This window comes from Gadus morhua, chromosome 22 (genome assembly GCF_902167405.1).
Source record: "Gadus morhua chromosome 22, gadMor3.0, whole genome shotgun sequence".
Taxonomy (NCBI): domain Eukaryota; kingdom Metazoa; phylum Chordata; class Actinopteri; order Gadiformes; family Gadidae; genus Gadus; species Gadus morhua.
The window spans coordinates 3354847-3378074 of NC_044069.1; the positions used below are offsets into that span (position 1 = coordinate 3354847).

Below are 23228 nucleotides of genomic sequence, written 5' to 3' on the forward strand. Positions count from 1 at the left end.
GATTCTTCATTAACATTAAATACACACAGACGTCACAACACAAACCATATAAGCATTACTATAAGATAACTCATTATGATAAATAAATGAAACCACAGAGAATAAGAGCAGCCAGAGTATTTGGACGGATGTGCCTCTGCCTCAGGTGACCCGCGGGCCGTTTGACACGGAGCCTCTTCAGAACACACCCCTACACTACCCTACATACAAATACTACTACACTGAGTACTGCTACACTGAGCACTGCGACACTGAGTACTGCGACACTGAGCACTGCTACACCGAGTACTGCGACACCGAGCACTGCGACACCGAGTACTGCGACACTGAGCACTGCTACACTGAGCACTGCTACACTGAGCACTGCTACACTGAGCACTGCTACACTGAGCACTGCTACACTGAGCACTGCTACACTGAGCACTGCTACACTGAGCACTGCTACACTGAGCACTGCTACACCGAGCACTGCTACACCGAGCACTGCTACACCGAGCACTGCTACACCGAGCACTGCTACACCGAGCACTGCTACACCGAGCACTGCTACACCGAGCACTGCTACACCGAGCACTGCTACACCGAGCACTGCTACACCGAGTACTGCTACAGAGTACTGCTACACTGAGTACTGCTACACTGAGTACTGCTACAACTGAGTACTGCTACAACTGAGTACTACTACACTGAGTACTGCTACACTGAGTACTGCTACACAGAGTACTGCTACTACACTGAGTACTTCTACAGAGTATTGCTACACTGAGTACTGCTACAGTGAGTACTGCTACACTGGGTACTGCTACTCTAATTATACACTGTATTCAGTGTTCACTGTGAGTTCGGCCTGGGTGAAGCCACCACCACCTTCAGGCAAGGACACGCACGCGCGCTGTGTGTGTGTGTGTGTGTGTGTGTGTGTGTGTGTGTGTGTGTGTGTGTGTGTGTGTGTGTGTGTGTGTGTGTGTGTGTGTGTGTGTGTGTGTGTGTGTGTGTGTGTGTGTGTGTGTGTGTGTGTGTGTGTGTTTAGGAGTATGGTGAATCTTTATCCTGGGGTTGAATGATGGATATCTCCATGTGAGAGGTCAGACAGTAGATATAAACGTACCTCCTGTCTGGTTAAAGCGCTTCATCAGAATCCCAATGTTGGTTTTGAAGCTCTGCTGGGAACCCAGAGAGAGTCCAATGCTCCTCTCCAGGTAGTCGGGGTGATCTCTGATGACCTGCTCCATCCAGTCCTGTTTGAGGACTGTTCTCTGGGTGTTGCTGTCATAGTAGTAAAACTGAACTCCATCCACCATCCCAACAGCAACAAACTCTGGGACGGTTGGGAGTCCAGACGACCCCGTGTAGGAATAATGCAGAGAGTGAAGCACTGTAGACAGACAGACAGACAGGTTAATACGGTACATCACTGTAGACAAACAGACGGACAGACAGGTTAATACGGTACATCACTGTAGACAGACAGACAGACAGGTTAATACGGTTCATCACTGTAGACAGACAGACAGACAGGTTAATACGGTACATCACTGTAGACAGACAGACAGACAGGTTAATACGGTACATCACTGTAGACAGACAGACAGACAGGTTAATACGGTACATCACTGTAGACAGACAGACAGACAGGTTAATACGGTACATCACTGTAGACAGACAGACAGACAGGTTAATACGGTACATCACTGTAGACAGACAGACAGACAGGTTAATATGGTACATCAGTGTAGACAGACAGACAGGTTAATACGGTACATCACTGTAGACAGACAGACAGACAGGTTAATACGGTACATCACTGTAGAAAGACAGACAGACAGACAGACAGACAGACAGACAGACAGACAGACAGTCAGACAGGTTAATACGGTACATCACTGTAGACAGACAGACAGACAGGTTAATACGGTACATCACTGTAGACAGACAGATAGACAGGTTAATACGGTACATCACTGTAGACAGACAGACAGACTGACAGGTAGCTGTACATCACTATAGACATACAGACAGGTTACGACAGACAGGTTAATACTGTTCATCCCTCTAGACAGAAAGGCCCATGGCCCCTCCCCCTGCTCTGTGGCACCCCCTGTCCTATGGCCCCGCCCCCTATCCCCTATCCCATGGCTCCGCCCCCTGGCCGTCCAGGTAATGTAGGAGCCTTTAGTTTGAACAAAACTGAGGCCTGTTTCAGGTAGCTGGTTTAACATACTCTGAGTTTAATCCTGCACTCTGAGTTGGTTGACTCAGAGTTCAGGGTTGAAAAGCAACTCTGGGTTTTCGGTTTCAGAACAGTGATCAGCGTTGGGTTAATCAACTCTGAGTATGTTCACTCTGGGTTGAGGGCGTGCCTGTTGACTATGAAGAGCCATCATCAATGGATCTCTGATAACATGATCAAACATGGACCAAAAGCGTAGATCCACTTACTTTCTCCCACGGAATTGGAAATTCTGATGAACGGGTATGCCGAGCAGTTACCCCTTTAAACAAAAAAAAGCAATACCGCCGCGGCAGCGAGAGAGGAAATAGCTGAACAAGTTTTCAATTTACGCAACCCCGAGTTGCCCCAAGAGGACTTGGCAGCAAATGAAGATGAAGTACAAAAATATAGTTCAAACAGGTAAACTAATGTTTAATTGAAATCAAATAAATTGTGCTGTTTTGCCTGCTCTACCTAATTCAACAGCTATATTCAACATGTGATGATGGGCCTATATTTAAGCAGTAAATGTAAGTAGTAGCCTACATTTCCCAGCCACCCCAACACTGCCAATATTTAATAGGATTTAGATATATTAGAAGGCTACCCCTAGGCAAATGCATTAATATATATATATATATATATATATATAACATAATTGTATTCCGAATGAGGACATGATCATTTTCTGTTCCGCATAGAAATCTATGCGGAACAGATGTGTCCATGTAAACTTGGCTAGTTACACCGGGATTCCACCGGACGCGTACGCGCCGCAGAACGACTGCGCCGTGGAACGGCTGCGCCGTGGAACGGCCGCGTCCTCTGCCCTGTGTCCATTTCTACCGGGCGCGTAACGGCAGCGTAGCGCTGCCTTGCGAGCCAGCCGTATTCACGCGAGATCACGAGATCACGCGATAATCCTAAACCTAATGTACTCACCTTCCACTCCCAAAAGTATTGCAATTAAATGCCACGCTTTGTCCTTTCTGACATTTTCCTTATAAAAAGGATGATTTGGTACATAAATGACTTCATGTTGCTGAACTTCGACAATGAGTCTCTCGTCGTCCATGTTGCCGACCCTCTAAGATCCCTCCATCATTGAACCACATGTCAATGGTCACGTGATGCTACACACACGAGAGGCCCAAATGCCATTTTTCAGGCTTCGAATACTCGTTGGTTTTTCCGAGCGAATATTCGAATACTCATTCCAGAAAAAAACACCATCAAAAACAACATAAATAATCCCTATATACTCCCTGGAACCGATTTTGACAGTATCTACATATTTTGTTGAAGATTTAATAGCTTTTGAAAGTTAATTAGTAGGCCTAAGTAGGTTCCTTAGCCCTTAGTTTTTCCCCGTGAAAGCGAACAGCTGTTGTTGCGTTCCAAATCACCTATGCCAAACAAAAAAAAAATTACAGTAGTTTATATAAAGTGACCACATGGAAAGACCTATTTCGTAGCCCCTCTTTTAGGTACGAGCTCACTTTGTCTTGGCTGGTCGTGGGAGTCCTTCTCCTATTCAGAATTGTCCCGTTCACTCTCCACCATGTTTGTTTGTGTTGCGTTCAAGTGCCGTGCGGAAGAATGTAAAGCGTCGTCCAAATAACGTAAAATATTACCGTAAAGAGTGTGATTTGCGACAAAACGATATGACGATAGAGGATAATATGAAACGATAGACATTTTGATATCACCACACGATATATATCGTCATATCGCCCAGCCCTATGTGGAAAATGCGCCGACTTTGGCTCAGCCTGGCTCCGCCTCTTCCGCTACGTAGCTAAGATGGCTGCCGTTGAGTACGGAGAGTGGCTGTTTCCCAATGTCAAGGAAGCATGCTCAACGGCCGCCCTTTTAAGGACGCTACGTCATAGAACGCCGACAAGCACTGTTCCAATGTTGAGGACACTCGAAAGCCGCGCCATTTTTGCGTCCTTTGTTTTTGAGAATTCCGAGATTTTTCAAGGATGCATCGCTGCATCCTAGACGAGCCAAAACTACCCACAATCCTCTGCGTTCACTGGGCGGGTTCTCGAAAATGGCAGAGCAGTACACGTTCAAATGAAGTGAAGTTATATTAGTTTTCAGAAATATTTTGTGCCGTATTGCTTTTTATAGATTCATCATGTTAATGCAAATAATCAAGCCTAAAGACCTGTGCCACTTTTCAAACGTTTTTGCAACTTAATGATACGTTGCTATATTTTGCATGGACGTAGCTGGTGTTAAACACCACTGTCACCACTGTCAATTTACTCGCTTACAAGATTACATTATTTATGTATACCTATTTATGTTTGTGTTGATTCGTTTTTTTTAGGGTCAGCCCAGCAAACAGAGGCTTTTGTGCGCCTTAGGGTGGCGCACAAACATTTGTTTACCGGTGGAAGGGATAGTGCCACTATCCAATGTTGTAAAATTAATGCACAACCGATCATTTGCATGTTTGTAATTTTGAATGAACGTATATAATTGTATTTTATATGATATACGTATGTGTTCAAAGCACTGGTAGATTGTAGGAATATATGAATGAATGAATCAGATCAGTTAAATAATATATCCAAATAAATAAATGTTTATCATCTCTTTCTTTGTCTTTTTCCCCCTGCATAATAGTAATCAACCGTACTGTAAATGTGATGCATGAATTAAGTTCTCAGACAATTTCACTTAGTTTTATAAAAATTGAATGGATTTTCCTTTTAATAAAGACGATTCGATCAACCGCAACAAAGCTTTTGTGACTTCCCCAAAGAGGCTCCATGCGAAGGAGACATGACCGCATTCATAACAGACAAAAGTCAAATAAATATCGATCAGCTTGATTGCTGCCATGTTTTATTCATAAGCGCACATGTGTTTACAAGCGGACACGCAGTATTAAAAAGCGGAAGCGGAAGCGCTTCCACACTACCAAGTCGTTCCAAAGTCTGAACGTTACAAACGCTAGGAAGCACTCGAGCTAGCACTCTAGTCTCATCTCCATAGGACGCGACTAGCAAGGACGCGTCCTAGCAAGGCTGCAGCCTTCACTTTGGGAAACAGCCATGGTGCCACCGGTCATGACGCAATGTTGATGTGAAGTTACATGAGCTGAGTATTGTGTTTTATTTAGAAAATTGACCGGATGCTCTATGGCTTTTACTTTTCACTTCCTGCCCGGCTCGACCTGCTCTGTCGAAATTGACGCGGTTTAGCAGCGGCTCGCGGCAAAAATAGAATTGGACGGAAAGATAGCGCCGCGGCGCGCCACGCCGCTCCTGGGACGCTGCTGAAATGTTCCGCGGCGCGCCCGGTGGAAATGGTAACATTGATTAGAGTGGAAGCGATCAGCAGCGGTGACCGCGGCGCAGCCGTCCCGCGGTGCGTACGCCTCCGGTGGAATCAAGGCTTAAAGGCCTTCACACACCGGCGCCGCAGCGGCGCGGCGCGTATTTTACGCGCGTCAAAAGCATGCCCCTAGCACCAACAGGAGGCGGCGCGACGGCCGCGCTGCAGTATAAAATCAGGAGGTCACCTGGCAATCAACCGCAGCAAAGAGACGGAACGCAATGGGTGAGTAGCCTATTGTAGCCTAGTTTATTTATTTTCCATCTTTTTGGCTGAATAATTTGAAAAATGTATAATCTGCGCAGTGAAAGTATGTTTTCAAGCATCAGATCAATTTAGTTTGCAGGGCACTTTATCGTTTTATTTACTGTCATTTCTTATTTATTTTATATTTTGCAATTATTCATCTACTGCATCAACAATCTCAATAACTGCAGGACCTTCTATTAAGCCTTTTTAGTATAGTGCAGTCACCTTTTAAGGCCAATTGTTATGGTGTGTATTTATTGTATTGAGCTCCTGGATGGTTTATTGATCCCCATTGGGACCAATACAGTATCTATCTATCTATCTATCTATCCATCTATATAGCCTTAACATAGCCACACATTTACATGTATTTAAATTCACCACTAAGTGTGCAATGGCAGAACCATATGGTGCAGCCTATATGATGACCTATAATCTAGTTATTATCCCTCTCTGGTATACTCTTTTGCATATATATATATATCTACTTTTTTTTATCCCTCTGGATAAATACAGTGATGTTATTGCTGTGCTGGATTCAGTAGCCAGTGTATTTTATTTGAGTGCTCGAGATACTTAATGTTATTTTTCCTTAAATCCAGAGAGACTGTTAATACATGATCTGATACCAGAGAGACAATTAATACATGACAATGCATTTTTGAGCTTTGCCTGTGTTTTCTTTTACTTATCTATTTTATTGTACGAGAATGTTTCTATGTGAAGCACTTTGAGTCTGCTTCATGCATGAAAAGTGCTATATAAATGAAGTTGCCTTGCCTTAAATAAAAATATATATATTACAAGTAATCTGGTTTCTACCTACATGGTGTGATTATATGCGACTTGATTTTGTCTATTTCCCATTATGGTTTGGGTACTTAGTCCACCATTGTTGATTTCTCACCTGAAGAGCCAATATCCAGAGCTATGGCTCGCCAGGCAATGTCCTTTTTGGCGTTGTCTTTATAATGACGGGAACTTCGGTCATATAATTCGAGATACTTTTCCACCTCGACGACCAGTCTCTCATCGTCCATTCTCTCAGAATAGTTTTGTCACAAACGAAAGAGGGCGACATCCAGTGGTGAGGAGTAGATAATATAGAGGTGCCTACGGGACCCGGGATGTACAAACCAGCTTTTAAAAAGCGCTTTTTCAGGGGCGGCGACGCTAGGGAATAGAACATTGGCTCGAAGAGTAGTTGGGTGGCGCGGCGCGGAACGCTGCCACGCCGCTAGGCTCGGGGTCGGCTCGGGGTCCGCCGTCTGCTGATTACGTCACACAATACGCTATCTACAGCAATAATGTTTTTTATGGCTTAAATTAAAGAGCCTGTAATGATCTTTCATTTTGAACATAGACCATTCCCAACCTATCTGTATGGATAGTTTTCTTCTAAAAACAAAACATCCCTCGGAATCATCTTGGCTGTTAAGATAAGCCGTCCGTGTTGCCAGATTGGGCACATTTTCAGCCCGATTTGGCTACTTTGAATCACGTTAGGCTGGAAAAACGGCCCAATCTGGCAACACAAACCGAAACTAGACATAGGGTGTGTTCGAAACCACCTACTTGCTTACTGCTTACTACCTACTAAATATTTGGCTTACTTCTCGAATCCTTAAATAACGATTGAGTAATCCATTTGAGTAATCGACGTTCAGAAGACCGTCCTTACTTAACCACCTCAGATGACGTGAATCAAATGACGTGTCAATAACCTACCGGCCGGGCGCCGTTAATAAATATTATAAATAAATATATAAACGTCACATTTAACGTCGCAGTACATCTTCAACCTAAGGATTTGCGGTGATGTGTTAAAAACATTTATTAAACAATTACATCGGTATGGCTGTGGGCTCTGCTGCTGCGGCTCCCCGTTTAGCGCCATTGCTTCCACTGTTGTTTTGAATAGACGCAGTGCATTCTGGGGCAGTTGAGTACGTCTAGTAAGCTAGCGATGCTTACACAAAATCTTTCCGGAAGTAGAAGACATTCGGATACTACTCGCTTACCTAAAACTCGCTTACTACGTTATGCTTACTCAATTTGACGTCATAGTTAGTAAGCGTAGTAAGCAAGTATGCGGTTTCGAACACACCCATAGACCTACTCGCGCTCACACATGTGCTCGCTTTTGCCTCGTGGTTGCTATGACTACAGCCAGAGCTACAGCACAAAACAGCCAATCACATCTGTCCGACGTACAGCCAATCACAATGTACGCCCATTCAAGCGTACAGCCAATGATATTGTGTAACGTAATCAGCAGACGAAAGACCCCGAGCCGATCTGGAAGCCGAGCCGAAATGGTACTTACACCGGTTGTGTTTTTGGGCTGCTAAGTAACGTTAGCCTGGGGCTAGCTACCCCCAAAAGGACATCGGCCCTGGAGGGAACGTCTCCCCTGTGCTCCCCGACTACGGTCTGAGAGCCAAGGAACAGGAAAGGTGTAACAGTAAATATAATAATTAGGATTAAAAGTAGATTCAAAATAGACCTCGGATTCCCTCCAAACTAAAGTTGAATGTTTGTCTCTGATAATAGATTGCACAATTAACGACGTCCCCAAACCAATGTTGGTTTCGTTTTCACACTTTTAACCTAAAATAAATGTTCTTATATTAGTTTAAATATTCACAGTAAAATATAATCATTTGGATTTATTTAGTGAGGATAATCAAGTGCTTTTCAACCAAATTAGGGAATCTTAGCATCGTCTCTTCAGGTATCACAAACGAACGTTTTGGAAAGAGAGTTTTGAAAAGTAATAACTTGAGTCAGTCTTACCTGAGGACACAACGCGACCAAAGACCAACAGCAGCAGCCCTGTTAACGCCTTCATATGTATTTAGAAGTACAGCTCGAGGAGATTATCCACAGAGTCGTGACTCCGTCTCCAACATCGGACGGACTGACCAGGAAACCAGCGAACAAGATAAGGAGGAAGAGGGAGGGGCCGGAGAACGGCAAGTGAAACTACCTGAAACATTAGCGTCCTCCTAATATCTGATGTCTTATGCAGACAGACAAAACACACACACACACACACACACACACACACACACACACACACACACACACACACACACACACACACACACACACACACACACACACCATTAAAATCCTGTGAAATTATTTTTATTTCCTGGTCCAAATAGCATAACTTATATCGCTCATATAAATATGTGTCAGACTAACTAGTATATATCCTACCGCTACCCCCGTCAATAATATATCATTCCTATGGTCTAGCAGTAGGCCTACAGTAATACGTCTTTAAGTGCTAATGGTTGAAGTGGACCAGTTAAAGTATATTCTACTTTCAGGATTAATATTGGTTTTCTGTTTGTCTTCATGAGCGCAAATTGACCAACACACAAATGCACACACACACAAAAAAATAAACACGTACACACATGCTCTCATACACCGACACGCAAGGACTCATACACAAACACTGTCGATGTGCCACACCCCTTTAAGAGAGCGCAGTGAGCCTCCATTTTGTGGTCTGCTGCTGAAGGAGCAGCCAGGTAGGTATATTTGCAGCCGGAGCCATATGCCATTGCTCGTGTCAAACACGCCCATGCACCGGCCAAACGCGCCCACTGCTCGTTCTATGGTGGCCATCGTGGGGGAAAGCAATAAACAGCGCCACAGCGCTCCATTCACTTTGTATAGAATGCAAACAAACTTAATAAAAACGTCATAAAACATGCCTTTCACAAATACACGTTACGATCGGCAACCCCGATCGTCTGCGGCTGGGAATTTATAGGAGACGCTCCAAACAGGGTTGCGGGTCAACGGTTTTTATTCGTTCACCTCACATGCAAGAAAGGTCAAACAAAAGACAACTTCCTCTTATGGGGTAAAAAGGGTCCGTCTTTGGCTCTTGTCTGGCTGCGTGGACGGCGCTCAGTCCTGGGGGGAAGCGTATTGGCGTTAGTACGGGGTATGGCGAGTGGATAGTGCCATAGGTTTGGCACTATCCACTCGCCATAGTACGGGTTGGTGCGTTCTCCCCCTACTGCGTCTCTCCGACTTGGCTGTCTCTCCCGTCTGGTGCGCGCTCGGTCCTTAAGAGGCCTCTGCCGTCTCCCTCCCCCAGGTGATCCCAATGTCCGTGATTGCCCGGGTGCGCTTGATGCGCCGCCGCGCTGAACGGCACATACCTCCCTCGGACTACCTGTCCGCGGAGCTGGCATGTTTCGACCCCCCCTGTTGGATCGGGGTTGCCACACTGTGTTTAAAGCCACGACTCTTGTCTGTCTATACGAGCCGTTTGTGTTAAAAAACAATCCACCCATTGACATCTTAAATGTCCACGTTCTGTCTCAGTGATAAAAACGCGACTCGTTGAGACCATGGACCATGGTTTAGACCTGCTGCAAACGGTACCGACCCCGAAGTCCCTTCCCATGAATCGACCTCTGCCCCATACCCAAATACCTCTACTACACATAGGGGTCTCAAAGTTTTCCTCCAATTTGATCATGTAGGCTACTGATCCTGGTGGCTCTCTTCTTATCCACCGTTTCCTTGGGATCACAGCTTTTTCTTAGGTTTACAAACCGTTTTAACATTTGAATAACTTTTATTGAGTGTGCAGCTTAACACACAACAGCTTTTAGGAATGTTGTGACTGGATCCTGATCGTCGTAGGCCCTATAACGCTTCAGCCCAGGTAAGCCCGTGCATTAAGGCGGCCTTGCCTGCGTTGTGTCTAACTCAGACGATGGGGGACTGCATGGCGTTGGCACTGGACATTTATTGTTTCTGTCAAGTGTTTAAGACAAAAAAAAAAAAAAAGTTGATAATCCGTTGATAATCCCATCAACAAACGCATAACACAAAGGAAATGTAGGCCTACATGGAATTGAACGTCGCAGTGCAGGACGCAACATGGCGAGGGCTAACGCAGATACAGTTAGAAAGCAAGCATGTTAACCTGCTCACTAAAAAAAAAAAATACACAAAATAATATGAAGCAGTCCAACTGCTAAAAAGCCACACTAACACAATACCTGTCTAAACACTTAAAATGCACCACATTTAAACATTCATCTTGCACTACACAAAGTAGCCTACGTACTAGAAAACGAGTACAGGGAATTTACATTTGGATGATTAAAAATATAATCATACATAAATATTAAATCTAATTCCAGATTCTTTGGTAAAAATACATTTAGGAATACAAAAAAAAGGTCCTCCCTTGGGGGGTGATATGATCATGAGCAGTTCTAACTGGAGAGAAAGTGAAAACCCCGACCTGCTTTTCATGTTAGAGAAGGTGCAGTCACATTATACAAGGACGTTGAAAGATGGTGCGATCTACGAGAGAGACGCAGAGAAAAAATCCTTACAAGGCTTTTGTCGGGAAAGAAATATAAAGATCTTTTTTTGCGTGTTCAGCAAAATAAAGAAGATGTTGGCGTTTTTGCACTTGTATATAGTTAATCGCGTTTGTAGCCTACACTCAGATATGAACTTATTCTTGCATGCGGTTGTCTTCATTCATAAAAAAATTGTAACATTCAGGAGTATGCAAATTATTCTAAAGAGGTCTAAACTCCGTGCGCAGCCCCGCCTTCTCCAGTGAACCAAAAAAAGCACATGCCGTGACGAACGGGGGATTTTTAATCAAAAACTCAACTTCACTATCGCACCAACGTGAACCCACTCGTGAACCGCTTGCCGTCAAGTTTATTGTTCAATGGGAAAGAAGGGTCACATGGACTAAACGTCATCCAGCTCAGGTTGCGTAGCCGTGCGTGTGCGCATGTCGCCCAATTAGCATCTGTACCGTGGCATGAGCACACCTCTCCGAAGTGTGCACTGCACGGGTCACGGATTTGAACTGTACTTGAGTACAGTTGGCATGCTCACACTAGCCAAACAATCTAGACTTGAGCACGGTACAGGTGTGAAGCGGACTTGAGCACGGTACAGGTGTGAAGTGGACTTGACCACGTTGATTTAGGAGCTAGTGTGAGTGCGCCCTAAATCAAATCTATCACAAATACAGCGATCTATTGATTTACAATTCTTACAGGTTAATGGTTGTTATAAAAATAAAGTTAAGCATGAATGTTATTTAATTCAGCAAATATAGCATCTTTAGTTAGCTGAAGTCTAACTAAAGGATTTATAATCCTGTTGGTAAGGATTATAAATGAACTGCGATCCACTCCATCCTGGTTTAGGAAGCCTCTTCATGATTTAACTTTGAACCTAAACAGCAAGGAAGCACGAGTCAGGATTAAACATTGAACACATTATCACTGTGACGATGTACTGTTAACATATGACTGCTAATGTTAATCTATTAGTGTAGTGAAGTACTGTTAAAATATTACTGTGATGAAGTTATTTTAAAATAGTTAATTACCATTGCTGTGATAAAGTAGAATGCAAATAAATATAACTGTAAACATATGAGTCTGAATAAGTATTGTAAAGTGGTAAAGTACTGACTGTGGTCAGAGGTTGGGCCTCAGGAGCCGGATTCTGCCCCTCAGTGTTCTCAGAGCTGGTGTCAGAACCTGGGACGTATCAGAATGGGAGGAGGTGAAGTTAGTCATGAGCTAGATGTATCTAGATCTATAGAGCTGTATAGTCCAGTGAGCTAGATGTATCTAGATCTATAGAGCTGTATAGTCCAGTGAGCTAGATGTATCTAGATCTATAGAGCTGTATAGTCCAGTGAGCTAGATGATTCTAGATCTATAGAGCTGTATAGTCCAGTGAGCTAGATGTATCTAGATCTACAGAGCTGTATAGTCCAGTGAGCTAGATGTATCTAGATCTACAGAGCTGTATAGTCCAGTGAGCTATCTAGATCTATAGAGCTGTATAGTCCAGTGATCTAGATGTATCTAGATCTATAGAGCTGTATAGTCCAGTGAGCTAGATGTATCTAGATCTATAGAGCTGTATAGTCCAGTGAGCTAGATGTATCTAGATCTAAAGAGCTGTATAGTCCTGTGAGCTAGATGTATCTAGATCTATAGAGCTGTATAGTCCAGTGAGCTAGATGTATCTAGATCTATAGAGCTGTATAGTCCAGTGAGCTAGACAAGTCACCAAGGGCTCTGTGTTGGTAGTGGTGTTATTCATTAGAACAGAACTTCAATGAAAACTAATTTTAATCACTGGTTTGTGACGCTTGTCTGAATCTAAGGATCAAGAGAATTATTAGCGTTGTAACAGTGGTGAATATCCTCATGTTATACTTTTTTGTCCTTAATGCCACACCGTCACTGTGGACATTGGAGGAGGTTCATCATTCAGAGGTGGAGAGGTTCTATTTCATGTAGGCTACGCCGTCTAGGCTTCGCCTTATGGGCTTGTCCCATAAGACTCCAGCGGTGGTTTGCTCGCCAACGGTTGGACCCCAGGCGACACAAGCTCAGGGTGCTCCTCGTCCCCCGTTCGGTGTCGCCAGACCTGGAATATTGGAAAGGACCCTCCGCCCTTCTCAAGGGTGTTCCCCTGGGCAGGGTGGCGTCCTACGTAGTGGTCTTCACGGACGCCTCGTTGACGGGTTGGGGAGGAACGTGCCTCTCTCACTCGGTCGGAGACGAGTGGCGCACGCCCCCTACAGCACACATAAATGTGTTGGAGCTCGACGCTGTGAGGAAAGTGCTGTTGCATTTCTTTCACCTGGTGCGCGGCCGCCACGTTCTGATCAGGACAGACAGCGTGTCGGCGGCGGCGTACATCAACAGACAGGGGGGAGTCCGCTCCCCTGCTCTCCACCGAAAGGCGGTCGAGCTCTGGCTTTGGGCTCATCAGTATCTCCGCAGTCTGAGAGCCCTGCATATCGCGGGCGCCCAGAACTTTGGGGCGGACCTCATGTCTCGAGGCGGTCCCCGCCGAGACGAGTGGCGGTTACATCCCGACATTGTCAGACTGATCTGGCAGAGGTTCGGGACAGCGCAGGTGGACCTCTTCGCGTCCCGGGAGAACACGCACTGCAGGTGGTGGTTCTCCCTCAGCCCTCGGGATCTTCCCCCGTTGGGGGTAGATGCGTTGGCACACACACCTTGGCCGCGGGCTCTCTTGTATGCGTTTCCCCCGCTCCAGCTGATCCTTCCTCTTCTGGAACGGGTCAGACAGGAGAGACTGTCCCTGATATTAGTGGCCCCGGAGAACCGTTCAGCTCTGTGGTTTCCAGAGCTGGCCGCGCTCTCGCGGTCGGCGCCTTGGCCAGTACCATTCAGGCCGGATGCGCTTTCACAGGCCCACGGGACGGTGCACCACCCGCCCGATGTCTCGGGACGGCTGTTGGTTTGGCTCCTGAGAGGTTGATCCTGCAGGGCAAAGGTTTGCCTGAGACCGTTATCAACACTATTCAGAGTGCTCGTGCGCCTTCTACTTCCCTCTATGCGGCGAAGTGGTGCGCCTTCTCTAATTGGTGTGAGACGAACCACGCTGTCCCATCTCAATGCGAGGTGGGAAGCGTGCTTTCGTTTCTGCAAAACTTATTGGAAAAAGGTTTGGCCTTCTCCACTATCAAGGTCTATGCGGCAGCCGTTTCGGCTGGCCATGCAGGCTGTGATGCTGGACCGATCTTCAGCCATCCACTGGTCAAGAGATTCTTGCGTGGGGCTAGACGGGTTAGGCCTGTTTCACGCGTGCTTACACCACGCTGGGATCTCCCCACCGTGTTGCGCGGATTGTCCAGGGATCCTTTCGAGCCTCTCTCTCAGGCCCCTTTGCAGGGCTCTAAACTAACATTTTTCACTGGTTGCACTGGTGCGCCTAACTTTTTTTCTTAGGTGCACCAGCACAAAAGTTAGGTGCACCCAAATTGTCGACCATATCGCATTCAACACTGCAGTTTTACAGGTTCACGTTTTTTTTTTTAAATAGCTGTCCATGTAGGCAATATTGACTTGTAAATGATGAACTAAGAATCTGGTCAACCTAATGTTCTTTATTTGAATATTTGCACAAGAAAGGTAATTTCACTGAAACATTTTGGTGCTGTAAGTGCTTCACTGAGCTGCAATTTAAACTTAAAACATCTGAAGATAAATTAAATAAAAAGAAAATCTAAATTAAAAGTGCAAGTGTTTTAAACTGAAACTTCAAACTGAACATCTCATGGCTCCAGGTCTTATGGACTATCCTCAATTGCAGTCACATGCCCCTCTGATGGCCAACTCATGTAGTTTGGCCTTCTTGATCTTTGGCAATAGCCCGGGCTATTATTTGTTTTCTATCACTGAACTTTCGAACAAAACTCTTGCTTAGCAACGATGGGAAATAGCCTACTATCAAATGCATTATTTAAACCAGTATGAATATTACCGTAGGCCTATATGTTTACCAGGCAATTGAATAACGCCTGCACACACACACAGGCACGCACGCACGCACGCACGAACACGCAGAGTGGTAATCGGGAGAGTTGGGAGAATTCCCGGTGGCCCGTTAACGTTTCGGGCGGCGCCGCGTCAACGTCGCAACCAATTCCGTTTTGTCTAGAGGGGAGTAACTGAGCGCCCCCTCCCGAAGTGGAACAGCCCAGGTCGGCCTTGAACTGCGATTGGTCAGAAAGACGTAACAGCTAATGACAACATTGAACTCTCATGCAGGCTCGAACAGAGTGACACACAAACACACACACACACACACACATAGTTTTTCACCCACTCCGTATGCAGCTTATTCCATGCTTAAAGCACCCAGGCTACTATGCGGCGAGCTGGGGCTCTCATGTTCTCCCCTGCGGTGTATACCTTGTCCGCATCCCCTGCCATCCAGTTGTCATACGATTCATGCAGACTGGTTTTGAACGGCTGATTCCATGGATGTAGCCTACTTTGCGTGTGCCGTGTTTTCCCGCCGATGTGGCAAAGCTGTATGGTTATGCTGTTGAGAGCTTAAATAAATGCACGATATAAGTTGACTGAACAATTATTGAAGTTTAACATTTTGTTCAGCAAATTTGACAACTGACAGATGCAATATTGTAGCCAGTAGGGGTGCAACGGATCACAAAGCTCACGGATCGGATCGGGTCACGGTTTTTGAGTCACGGGTCGGATCATTTTCGGATCAACAACATTAAAGATAACAAGACAAATGTGACTTTAAATAAAAAGTCACATTTAAAATAAAATAACTGTGTAAAAACAAAATAAAGTGAAAAATTAGGTAATAATCCTGCTTCCTTTAAGCATGGTCAATATTTAAAAAATTTGCAATTTGAGGCATTATTCCTTCTTCTTTTTAACATGGTTAGGATAGTAAATAATCCCTAACCCTGGATTTACAATTCAGGATGTCTGCATTGCCTTGGGAGTTTAGAGTCTACACTCTCCCAAGGCAATGCAGACATCCTTATCTTCTTTTTTTTAGTTTGGGGTTTTATTTGGCATTTTGTAAATCCATTGATTTCGGTTGGGAGACTCATGCTCATTGCAAGGGGGGTTGGTTGTAGTCTTTTCGCTCGGTTCTAGCCCTACTGTTGATACGCGAAAAGACTACAACCAAACCTAAAGACGTCCGGTTCCGGTTCCGGTTTACGTTTCAATGGGATTTACGGAACGCAAAATAAAACACAACAGAAACTGTATTTCGCTACGATACTTGATGATGTTGTTAATACCGGAATTGTCCTCTAAACATGCGCTGATCACGTCAACGCACAACTTTTTTTTTTAATCAGCCGATCCGCGGATCACTTGCGTCCCGAACCGTGATGGTTGATCCGTACGGATCACGGGAAACCCGTGAACCGTTGCACCACTAGTAGCCAGTGAAAATCGCAAAATTCTGACGAGCATTCTTAAATGAAGTAGAATAAACAGGAATATCTGGACCACGGCCAATCAGAGGGGGGTCCCGCTCTTCATTATCTCTGATTGGTTTGGACCATGATATGGGCCTTTCAGAGTCGCAGAGTTTTTTTCTTTTTGAACCGCTGGTTGCACCGGTGCGACCTCAGATTTTTTTTAGTCGCACCATTGAGAAATTAGGTCGCATGTGCGACCAAATTGGTCGCACTTTAGAGCCCTGCCCCTTTGGATGCCCTGTCATTAAGACGGCGCTCTTGTTGGCCTAGGTTTCTGCCAAGTGGGCCTGTCAGCCCGAGTTGCTTGTTGCTAAACGAGGACAGCTCCTTCGCGTTGCTCAGACCTAATCCTGCGTTCCTCCCGAAGAACATTCATAGTTATTTTCGGTCGAGGGATATTGTGCTTAAGGCTTTTCACCCCCCGCCTCATTCTAGTGAGGCGGCCATAGCCAACGCCCGGTTCGGGCGTTGGCTATGTACGTGAATCGCTCGGCAGCGTTCCGCTCCACACAACAGTTGTTTGTGTGTTATAGCGATGCTAGCAGGGGCCGCGCTCTCTCTAAGCAGCGGTTTTCTCGCTGGGTATGTGAGGGTGTTTGCCTAGCCTACTCTCGGCAGGGCTTGGCGCCACCGTTGGGCGTTAAAGCTCACTCCACACGGAGCGTGGCCGCTTCAACGGCTCTACTCAGGGGCGTTTCGGTGGAAGACATCTGCGCGGCTGCGTCTTGGTCTTCCCCCGGCCCCTTTGTCCGTTTTTACATGTTAGACATGTCCAGGGGCTCACTCGGCAACTCTGTGCTGGAGTCCCGGACCCCCTTTACGGCTTAAGAATATAGACATGTTCTTTAAAGCGGCGTGGTTGGATTTCCCCTCGCCGGCTGGCGAGTTGGACTTGACTACCAGTCTTACTCTCTCACCTTTTTTCAAATGAAAAACAGGCTAGGGGGTTTTTCTATTGGCCCGCCCATTGTCAGGTGGGTTTGTTTGCCAGTATGGTACTCCCGCCGTTTCTTTCAAATAAGAAACGGCCGAGAGAGACCCCTTATTTGAGAGCCAGATTCCGTAGCTCAGCCCCCGGTGGTAGTGGACCTAATGGAAACCGTGTTGCTCTGGTTTTCTTTTCCTTTTCATGGGTTCCATGAAGCACAGATTAGAGCCGGAGTCTTTGCAGACTCACTTTTTTCTCTCTTGATCTTAGCCTTGCTTGATCTAGGAGGAATTTGTTTTTTATAGCCAATGGCATTCTGAGCTTGGCGCTGCATATACGTCACTAAGACACGAACTTTTCTTAAAGCAACAGTACAGGTATTGAAAACACATTGACATAGGGGTTAGAACAAGTTACAAAAGGTACCTTGAACATAGCTTAAACATATATTTGTTTCTTATTAATCAGAATTTGGTGATATTTCATCAAAACTAAAATATGTTGTTTCACCCTGGTTACACTCTGGTGACTTAAGTCGTTTTGACTGGGTTCCAGCAGGAGTACATTGATCGGGCTCCGCTCGCAGCTTCACCTTAGGTGAAGCCTAGACGGCGTAGCCTACATGAAATAGAACGATAGTTGTAGGTGTAGCCGTCTAGTTTCCCACCTGCTGTACCCTCCAAATGCTGAAAGAAAAGCGTGGAGGATGAGCGACGGTATACAACGCGTTATATAGACACGATACCGTGGGAAATGTGGGCGGTGCCCACGCTGATAGGTGCATAGTTTGAATTTTCAGCGGACAGGACAAGCCCAATCATAGAACTAGAGTTATAATAACATAACTATCGTTTTCCACAGCCAACACCCAGCATGTGACCCAGGCAGCTAATCAGGTTGCCCAGGCCTGTCTCCAAACCAGTCAGATGAGTCCCCTTAATCACCCGGCAGCCATCTTGGTTCTACACGCTAGCGGGTGGGGAACTGAATGAGGATTTATACATTATATTATTTGATCTGCTGAGAGATTATATCTTTTTTCAAGATGTTAAAGCTATTTACATTTAGTATACTTGTGTTCACATTATATACATGATCAAATACTGAATAAATTAAAAGCTGAATACCTATCTAAATAACCTAATATCATAAATGCAGTTAATAAATGTTTTTGTGAATGTATATGTATCACATGGCTTCTCAGTTTTTCATAACTTAATATAATAATTTTGTATTATTAATTTCCGTATTTTTTATACAATTTCATATTATTTTAAAATAAATTCGTTTATATTTGTCAATTTAATCCTAAGGATTGACCTAAATCCAATCATCTTATAATAATGAACCTAACCTCTAAACAAAGTATGTAACTCTAAATTAAGTATGTAAACCTAACCTAATGATAGGTATATTAAATATATGTAGGCAAAACTATTTTTATGTATTTTATTGACCCAAGTACATATGATCCAATTCCCTGAAAAACAAAGAATATGCAACAAACAGCATTAAGGCTAAAGCAACCTAGCTTAACTGTTGGTGCCTATGTAGTATGCAATTCTCTAACTAGCAGAACTCTAAAATAATCTGTTTTAAGGAAACACATTCAATTTATCGATTATTGAATTCAAACTTGACAGAATCTCACCATCCAAAATCTTGATACAGTATCTTTGAACATTATTTTAAACATATAAAATAGTATTAAACAATATAACATAATTAAAAGGTTATAATGTGAAGCGGCGGGAACACAAAGAAAATAAGCATCATTGCAAGGTGGTGTTGCCATTGTTTCTAAGCGTCAGTGAAATATTGTTTGCAGGTTTAAGCCAGTGAGTTAATCGCAAATCTATCACAAAAAATGATTTAGGCCTAAACTTCTTACAGATTAATTGTTGCTATCAAAATAAAGTTACCTATGAATGTTATTGTAATTTAGCAAATGTAGTGTCTTTAGTTAGCTGAAGTCCCAAGCCTGATTATAAGGATTATAAATGAACAGTAATCCACTCCATCCTGGTTTAGGAAGCTGAACGTGAGAAGCCTCTTCATGATTCAACTTTAAACCTAAACAGCAAGAAAGCACAAATCAGGATTAAACATTAAACACTTATCACTGTGAGGATTTACTTTATTAATATATTACTTTGATGAAGTACTGGTAACGTATTACTTTTAATCTATTACTGTGATGAAGAACTGTTAAAATATGACTAAATGTATTTCTGTGATGGATTGTTAATACTTAAGTAATATTAAGTATTACCATTACTGTGATAAGTAGGCTGCTAATAAATATAACTGTGAACATATGACTCTGAATAAGTATTGTAAAGTGGTAAAGTACTGACTGTGATCAGAGGTTGGGCCTCAGGAGCCGGATTCTGCCCCTCAGTGTTCACAGAGCTGGTGTCAGTATAACCTGGGATATAACAGATTGGGAGGAGGTGAAGTCATGACTGAGCTAGATATATCTAGATCTACAGAGCTTGTGGAAACCCGGCCCGGGCCAATTAAGGAGATGCAGAGCACCTGAGGACCAGGTGGAGGAGCAGGGCTTCAACAGCCTGCTTCTCCCCTCATTCGGGGCTCTCCCAGCCATGTGGCTCCTGCACGGAGAGACCGGTCCTCGTGGGTGACGGGATTCCTCCCACGGGGGACAGGACGGTCGATTCCTCCCACGTTATTTCGTTGTTGTATTATTTTCCATATGAGACTTGGTTTAATTTAGGATTAAACATGCCTTTTTGTTTTTTTGCCAGTTATGTTGTGTCCTGGTTGGGGAGGAGGTGGTTCACTCTAGGAGGTGGGTTGCCACAACCTGCATTGTCCAGTGAGCAAGATGTATCTAGATCTATAGAGCTGTATAGTCCAGTGAGCTAGATGTATCTAGATCTATAGAGCTGTATAGTCCAGTGAGCTAGATGTATCTAGATTAGAGCTGTCAGTTAAACGCGTTATTAACGGCGTTAACGCAATCCAATTTTAACGGCGTTAAAAAATTTATCGCGCGATTAACGTAATTCTTTTATTTAAAAAGAAAAAAAAAATCTTTTTTTTTTTCTTTGGCTCAAAACAAAGAAGCAGTAGCCTGACTGCTATGTTCAAATGACATTTGTTCAAAGCAGTCGTTTAATTGCACTATAGGCTCTTTTTTTGTATCGTCCTGTTTTGATCAGTATATGCCAATGTTGTTATCAATAAAAAATCATTTGCACCAGGCAAGCCGATGCACTTCACCATGTTGATAACAGAATTAAAATGAGAAGAATTATGGGACAAAGAAATCAAGGGATATTTAGCATAGAAAAATAATTTGCGATTAATCACGATTAACCGCGAGTTAACTATGACATCAATGCGATTAATCACGATTAAATATTTTAATCACTTGACAGCTCTAATCTAGATCTATAGAGCTGTATACTCCAGTGAGCTAGATGTATCTAGATCTATAGAGCTGTATAGTCCAGTGAGCTAGATGTATCTAGATCTATAGAGCTGTATAGTCCAGTGAGCTAGATGATTCTAGATCTATAGAGCTGTATAGTCCAGTGAGCTAGACGGTCACTATTGGTAGTAGCAATAATCATAAGAACCGAACTGCAGTAAAAACACAATTTACTCACCCACTAGTTTGTGTCGCTTGTCTGAAGCTGAGGATCAAGAGAAATGATTAGTGTTGTAACAGTGGTGAATATCCTGATGTTATTATACTTTCATATTATTAATGCCACAACATCTCATTGGACATTGGAGGAGGTTCATCATTCAGAGGTGGAGAGGTTTCTACCACCAAACCACCAGTGAGTGAAGACAACCAATCAGATCGTAGGAAGGGGACAGGAAGTAGGAGCAGGTGGAGTTCAGGTCTCAGTACTCCTGGAGAGTTTGATCCACTCACCGTTCCTCTTCTTGTACAGAAGGACTCCAACAATAGCAGCAGCAGCGAGAGGGAGAACAACGAACCCAATGATGATGGGGATGGTGATGTCACTCTTGCCTTGAAGGTTAATTCAGAAAATAAAATCAGGTGGTTAATAATAGATGTTGGACAGAGACCCTCTCCCATCAATCCCTCCATCATTCAACCACATGTCAACGTCACGTGATGCTAGACACACGCAGAGGTGTCAAGTAACTAAGTACAAATACTTCGTTACCTTACTTAAGTAGAAATTTTGGGTATCTATACTTTACTGGAGTAATTATTTTTCAGCCTTCTTTTTACTTCTACTTCTTACATTTTCACGCACTTATCTGTACTTTCTACTCCTTACTTTTTAAAAATGGCCTCGTTACTCCTATTTAATTTGGGCTTGTTTTTATTCCGCCGAAAAAAACACAAACAAAAAAACCTATCCAAATAATTTGCGCCATCGGATAGAGTGAATTTGATTGGTTGGATGAGAATAGAAACATCTACCATTCTGACACCCTATTGGTTTATACGCGATCCATGGCACCATGACCAGAGCCCGTCTAAATTCTCTGACATGACATAAACCGTGCCACATTCCAGCTACGAAATAGCAGACGTAGATGAGAGAGATGTCCCAACCAAGCACCAGTGAGGAGGTTGGTAGCCAAGAAGACCAGCCAACTCTTCCACATCCCTGGCCGTACCTGGAAGATTTTTTTGAAATGGTTGGATGCAAAAACAACTTAGTTCTTACTCGTTACATCTTAAATTCCTGCAGCTAAGCTTGGATACATACATTTACATTCCCAATAAAGGCTTTTGATAACATGCCTCTGAAGTTTGACTTCTTGCACCGTTCCAATACTCAGTGTTGGAACTAGGCATCATATCTTCCGCTCCATGAACACATGTTAATGCTCAGTAGTACACATTTATGGTTCTTTAATGTATTTGCATTGTGCTAATATGCGTTCATTTTCAATGGGCATAAATGTGTCTGAAACAGATGCATCCCAATTTTTTCAACATTAATATTATAGTCATTAGATGGCCTTTAGAAAAATGTTTTTTGGGGGGAAGTGGGGCAGTGTGCTAGAGGTGTGCTGTGTGTGTGTCACTAATTCACGGATGGGATAAATGCAGAGACCAAATTCCTTGTATGTGTGAGCATACTTGGCAGAAAAGCTGATTGTAATTCAATAGGCCCCTGTGGCACGGCCTACGCTTTTGTCCTTACTGGCATTTTTTACCCTTGCATTACTTTTACTTTAATACTTTAAGTAGTTTTGAAACCAGTACTTTTATACTTTTACTTCAGTAAAAAGCTTGAGTTGATACTTCAACTTCTACAGAAGTATTTTTAAACGCTAGTATCAATACTTCTACTTGAGTAATGAATGTGAATACTTTTGACACCTCTGCACACACGACTAACATAACGTCAGTGTAACTATTCCTCTAGAATCTGTTCTGGAGGTCACTTAGGGACTGATCTGAGCCTAGCCCTATTCATAGAACTCATTTACCCACAATCCACCGTGTTCTGCTGTGGTGAGCTACTCCTGAGAGCTGTGTGTTTACCCAGTAGCTTCAGCAGTGTCCAGGTACACCTGGCAGTGGTTGTGATGAGGTCAGGTGGAGGTGGTGAGACATGTGTTCCCCACCTCCATCCCCTCCAACACCAGTCTTACCCCAGTTGGTCCTGATGAGGGCGGGGTCCAGGGGGGTGGAGATGTCC

The 23228-nt window shown here is 43.9% G+C and overlaps 2 protein-coding genes and 1 long non-coding RNA gene across 7 annotated transcripts in view; all 3 read right to left on the bottom strand.

The window, feature by feature from the left end:
• The window catches only part of LOC115535444 (major histocompatibility complex class I-related gene protein), a 142320-nt gene that overhangs the window by 115297 nt on the left and 3795 nt on the right, over positions 1 to 23228 (bottom strand). For 4 of the 5 annotated variants that reach the window (XM_030346656.1, XM_030346655.1, XM_030346658.1 and 1 more), the window contains exon 2: positions 1109 to 1375. In XM_030346656.1, coding sequence (XP_030202516.1) covers positions 1109 to 1375 — 267 coding nt within the window. Of the gene's footprint in view, positions 1 to 1108; positions 1376 to 8608; positions 8755 to 23228 lie in introns of those variants that run through there. The other variant, XM_030346659.1, reaches the window with a different exon arrangement.
• LOC115535437 (major histocompatibility complex class I-related gene protein-like) overlaps positions 1 to 23228 on the bottom strand; it is a 100584-nt gene that overhangs the window by 49036 nt on the left and 28320 nt on the right. The window lies entirely within an intron of this gene.
• LOC115535494 (uncharacterized) lies at positions 12305 to 21703 on the bottom strand. Its single transcript, XR_003974501.1, has 3 exons — positions 21473 to 21703; positions 21198 to 21224; positions 12305 to 12372 (listed from the first exon to the last, which is right to left on the bottom strand). It is a non-coding gene; the product is annotated as an uncharacterized LOC115535494 (long non-coding RNA).